This window comes from Pelophylax lessonae (genome assembly GCF_965119305.1).
Source record: "Pelophylax lessonae genome assembly, chromosome: 4".
Taxonomy (NCBI): Eukaryota; Metazoa; Chordata; class Amphibia; order Anura; family Ranidae; genus Pelophylax; species Pelophylax lessonae.
The window spans coordinates 602,037,355-602,043,354 of record NC_138771.1 but is presented as its reverse complement, the minus strand read 5'-3'; the positions used below and the strand labels follow the sequence as shown (position 1 = coordinate 602,043,354).

The following is a 6,000-nucleotide window of genomic DNA, read 5'->3' as shown; positions in this document are numbered from 1 at the left end:
CAGGCTAGCGCCGTACATGTTGACGCTTTGCCTGGGTGAGCCGACCTGCCGCCGTACAACTTGGTCGGCAAGTGGTTAACATTGGTCGTTTTGTAAAAAAAAATGAATAAAGAGAATGTAAAGGAATAAAAAAGGAATAAAAAAAAAGCATTCATCCAGTCGTTGTGTAATATTTTCTTTTATTGCTTCAGTGAGAGAGGTGTGGCAGGGGTTGTGTCCTATGCATACATACTAGTTGCATATATGGCCTGTTCACTTTATTATCTGTTAATTATTGTATTTGTTTTTTTATTTTTTTTATTTTTTATCAGCATTCATATAAATGGCAGACACAGAGCTGGAGCACAGAAGAGATTCTGCGGAAGCAGGGGCCCCTGTTATTGCCACATCCAGCCCATCTCCTGCCAACACATCTTCTCGGTGAGCTATGGTACATACGTGACCCCTCAGATCATTGCTGTTTACCGGAAGGCACTGTGCAATGATGTTATGTCTCGCTATTATCTTATTACTGAACTGTAATGATGAATTATGAATGGGCTATCCTGTACTGTCTTTTGTCTCCCCTACAACATGACTACTGATAAGCTTATGCCCCGTACACACGTGCAGATTATCTGAAGACTTTTGTCTGCAGACTTACCAAAACCATATAATATGAGGTCAAACCTAAACACTTTCAATTTGTATGCAATCCGGCAGGCCCTTGCACTACATAGAAAAGGTAAATCTGAAGACAAAAGTCTTCAGATAATCTGCACGTGTGTACGGGGCATTAGGCATATTCTGACCAGGTATTACCAACACAAGACCTTGCCCCCCAGAAAAGACACACAGACTTGTTTAAGTTGGAATAAGGGCAAGGCCACAGCTTTATTGAACTTATCAACTGTAACAATATTAAATTACCTCACAACGATGCCAGTCACGGTCTATACCGTGAGCATCATAACAAACATATATAGTCTAATAGGCCTGTCTCCACCATCAGTGCGAGACAGGCATTAAACTGATCCCAGACTTAAACTTGAGGGCATGGCCCATAAAGAAATATCCATCGCTGGCAAGGTAAAACCACCAATAAAGCTGTGACAACTTCTCAACGGGCGGGTGGGTGGGCAACTCTTGTGACGTCAGAATCTCCTCAGAGTGGTGGGACGTGCCCTTGCGTAGCCCCTTTTCTAGAGTTCAGGCTCCACCCCATCACCTCGTGTCTTAGTGGCCAATCCCATCAAATCCACCTAAACTCCCCGTTTATCACGACGCCCACATAGCTCCCAAGCTTCCAGTAGTCAAGGCTCCCTTTCCCTAGATGATGGGGTCAAGGGGCCTTCATTATTCCTTACCCAGAGCTTACAGCTTAACTCTGGGCACAAAAACTTTTACTGAACTACATTTCTCAGGAGTTTGAACAGCTATCAATTCACTTTGTCCTGTGCATTGAGCAGAGCTGTGGGAGGGGACCAACAGGCCCCACCGACTACAGGCCGCCTGCAGAAAACTACAGGAGGGGCGGAGACAAGACCAGTCACTCTGTCAAAGGAACAAGAGGAGCAGTGAACGGTCTTTATTACAGAAAGCTCCTGCCCAGAGGGAAAGCTTCACATTGGATTACTGCACAGATCTGGAAGAAATACACAAACACACCAAGATTCAAGAAAGAATACACCTGATGAATGGATTAAGAAAATATTTATCTAGACTGGAGTTCATCTTTAAAGGATATCTAAAGCTGAGAACAAAAATGTAATATTGTATATTGCAGCTTACTGTGCTACAGCTGTGGTGACTGTGTTCATTTTCTTTTTTTTTCAGGCTATGTACATTTTCTGTAAGTACAGAATAATTTATGTTGATCTTGCCAGCAATGCAGTGTACTAGTATCTTGCAGTGCATTGAATCGATATCTCAAACAATGTTATCGGCTTTCCCAGCTGTCTTTTGTGAGCTACACAACAATCCTTCTCTTCTCCTTGGTAGGTGTCAGGTAAAATCATTTTATGCTCCTTCTGCTTATCAGGGGAGACTGATCTATTAGGTTCCCTGTTGCATGTTTCCAAATGTGATTCACTGGGTCTGAGGGAGTGTCCCCACTGCATCCAATAGGGGAGCCTGTTGGACGATGGAGGAAACCCAGCCAGTGACACACAGGCTTTTGTGAGAGTCCCAGTTTGAGGACACTCCTGCAGTGCATCCTTGGATTGCTCATAATAGCCAAATGGACATGTGACAGGGCGTCTTTGGCGGGAAGCAGAGTCCCAGGAGGAGGCTGACGGCTTGTCTCTCCCCCTGCTGTATGAGGAAAGTGGTCATAGGCAGTCGGCCTAGTGAACCAGGTGTGGAGCTGAGCTGCAGAGGATCCAGTAAAGTTCACAGTGAAGCTGCTGGCAGAGTCTTCCGGGAAAAATAGTGTCCATGAGTACCAGGGGATTTGCTAAAGAGTCTGCCCGGGAAGGTGACCACTCCAGTGAAGTCAGAGGATCAAGAGGACAGCTTACACAGAGTGTCAGAGTAAAGGGGGTGCCATATAGAACCCTGAAGAGTAGGGACAAAGGGGGTGCCAAGTAGGACCCTGAAGAGTGATTCACAATACAGTGCAGTTCATTTAAACTCTTCTTCACTAAAGTGGCAAGGTGAAGCAGCGGCCTTGCCGCATCCAGTGTTAATCAGAAGTCCCAGCAAATTGTGCATAGTTATTCAGTTGGAGTATCCCACTCATCCCTTCTCCTATCCCAGTTCTCAAATAAATCAACAAAAACCAAAACCCCTGGACTGTTTTTTGACTGAGCCAAGCACTTACAATATGCTAAATTCCTCAAGTTGTTGCAATAGGTAACCCAGGGGAACCCGTAACCAGCAGCTCCTAAGGGAGTAGCGCTACATATGTAATGCAGAAGAGAAGCAGGAGTTGTGTTACTGGCAGGATCAACAGGTGAAAAAGAAGGAAAAGGCCAAAAAAAAAAAACTATGGCAGCCATCACATAACTAAGGAATGGTAAGATACAATATATTACATTTGTGTTCTTGGGTTTAACTACACTATTTAGTTCCCCAATGTCACTGCATCATTGGTAAGATGAAGGCCACTGCCACCAATACTATTGTAACAGCACTGTGTGTAGAAATGGATCTCTCTGTAGCTGCACATCAAAACAATCCCGCTGGTAGTAGGTGAAAGGCAACCTCAGCCTGGACTCCAACCAGGCCAAAGCTTTAGGCTCGCCCATCGAAGTTTAATCATGGGAATACTTGAACAAAAATGAGCTCCATGGTCATGTTGCCAGAAAGAAACCTTTACTGTGAATGCCAGAAAAAGCCCAAAGGTGAGTATGTCAAGGTGTTGTTGGGCATCTTGTAACTGGGCTGTTTTGTGGCATTGGCACAGTAAAGGCTTCTTTCTGACAACTAAATCATGCAGATCAGTTTTGTTCAAGTATTGTCGTATTGTGCTCCTTAAAAAAAAAAAACCCACACTGGCTTTTTACAGAGCAGCCTGTATTCCTCCTCAAGAAAAAGGAGAAGGTGCCTCTAATGGCGCTTTTCCACTGCATGGAACCGAACGGTTCGGCTCGCTTTTGCGCTTTTCCACTGCATGGTAGCGCATGGTACGGTGTTGAAACGGTTCGGTACGTTACGGTACGGCGATGCTTTTCCACTACATGGAACCGAATGGTACGACTCGCTTAAACAGTGCCACCTCAGGTTGTGGTTCCAAGAGGGCCGTACCGGTACCATATCCCACAATCCTTTGCATGCAGCCTTGACTGTTTGTCACTACTAGCCACTGATTGGTCAGAGAATCGTTGTTATTCCACCCACTTACTACTTTAGTGGAAAAGCAAACTGTACCAAACCGTACCGTACCGTACCATGCAGTGGAAAACCAAACCGAGCCAAGCAGGGCCGAGTGGAGCCGAGCCGGTACTTGCAGTGGAAAAGTGCCATAAGTGCAGCCTGTAATAGCTTTATTTGCACACGGAGATGAAAAAACTTACAAGATGGGCGAATGTAACATCATCACTCGGGGTCCATTCCTGACCCTGTGGCTCTATCTTCCTAGGCCGTCCAGCAGCAAGGAGAGATGGTGGAGTAGAGGAGCCCAGCCAGGAGCAATTCCTCAGTCCGAGGCTGCGATGGAACGCACGCCTCGTCCGTGGACCGGACAGGGAGTAGTGATGTCAGGGAGCGGTAACGCGTTTCGAGCATGCGCAGTAGTGATCCTTCGTCAAAGTGGTCTGAAGAAGGAAGATAGAGCCACAGGGTCAGGAATGGACCCCGTGTGATGATGTTTCATTCACCCATCTTGTAAGTTTTTTAATCTCTATGTGCAAATAAAGGTATTAGAAGCTGCTCTTAGAGGCGTCTTCTCCTTTTTCTTGCTTTATCAGTTGGAGTCGCTTCTACCAATTCAGAAGAGCTGCCCCAGTGTCAGCGTGGTACCCCCTGCATGATCACAGAAGCCTATTCACCCCTTCCCTCCCCTTTCTCCATCACCATTGAGGATTGATTTTTCCCAACAGAAGCACTCTATGTTCCATGGACTGTATTTCTCCTCAGGTTACCTGTGAGTTTTTCTTTGTATCACAAACAATTCTTCTGGCAGTGGCTGCAATCTTTCTTGGTCTACCTCACTTTGACTTGCTATCAAGAGAGCCCCAAAAGAAAACTCCCATTGTGAAGTGTGTTTTAATAAAAACACAGAGATTTATTGTATTGTACTTACAACATGTGTGAAAAAAACACAGCATTCCAAACAGACAAACCAAGATGGCTGCGGCTGGTGGTGTACTTTGGGTCGCCAAGCGTTTCTTCATTAACTGACATCATCGGAGGCATGGCCATCTGATGCAAGCACGCCCTTAAATGTATACTATGCAGAAGTTGGCAGACCAGATATACAAATCTGGAAGAGACCCGAGCTCTCGGATGCGCTCCAAAGACTGGCAAATTTAAAGCTTTGGATATCTTTTTAAATCATTTTATAATTTATAATGTTCCATTACTTTGTTAGGCAGGTTTTTTGACAGTTCTTTTCTGCTTCCCATGGCTCAGTATCTAGCCTGCTCTGTCCATCCACGTGGGAGCTAACAAACCCATTGACAATTTATATACAGACAATATCTACAATTTAAAAAGCCACAGATGTGGGAAATTAACCTTTAATTGCCCTTTTAACATGTGTGTGTCACCTTTTGTGTCTGTACCAAGCAGACTTGTATAAAGTACTCGAAAGTTCTACTTGAGTAAAAGTACAAGTGCTCGATCAAAAAGTGACTTAAGTAGAAGTGGAAGTGCTCGCAGAAAAAGTTACTTAAGTAGATGTACTAAAGTATTCAACATTTTTTTTACTTAAGTATTGCAAGTAGTTTTTTAAAAAAAATTGCTACTTAAGTACTGAAAGTAGAACTACAAGTACTGTGTTATGTAGTTATTAAAGAAAGAAGTCAAACGTTTGAACATCATATTGTTTTTTATTATTTCAAATGATTAACCTGTGTTTGTTAGTAGTTTCTTGATGCACTTTAAGCGCTGTAGCACCATTTATTTGTTTGTTTCATATTTTCTTTTTATTGGAAAGATTTGGTATAGCAGCTTTTATTATACACAGCCTTTATTTTCGTATGCGCTGATTTACAAATGACATTATACACATTTTTTTGAGCTTTATGCAACCTGCCATCTACTGTTCTGGCAGTGGTAATTTTTTTAAAAGTAACGAGTAACTATGCAGCACAAAAAAAAAAATACTTGAGTAGAAGTATCGAAATCATCGAAAAAATGTAGTGAAGTAAAAGTAGAAGTAGGAGAAAAAAATTCTACTCTAGGAAAGTACAGATACCGCATTTCGGTACTTAAGTACAGTACTTAAGTAGTTCTACTTCGTTACTATACATCTCTGGTACCAAGGCCAAACATTCCAGGGGTTGGAAACTTTTGATCAGGGCCATTTTGGTAATTTCTGTTATTATAATGATTTAGAAAGAAGCCAAACAACTAAGT

General features: G+C 43.2%; 1 protein-coding gene across 1 annotated transcript in view; it reads left to right on the top strand.

The window, feature by feature from the left end:
- Positions 1 to 322: 322 nt before the first annotated feature.
- SYCE2 (synaptonemal complex central element protein 2) overlaps positions 323 to 6,000 on the top strand; it is a gene marked incomplete at its 5' end in the record, with an annotated part of 28,230 nt that continues 22,552 nt past the window's right edge. Inside the window, one exon of the mRNA XM_082257278.1 lies at positions 323 to 420. Coding sequence (XP_082113404.1) covers positions 323 to 420 — 98 coding nt within the window. The remainder of the gene's footprint in view (positions 421 to 6,000) is intronic.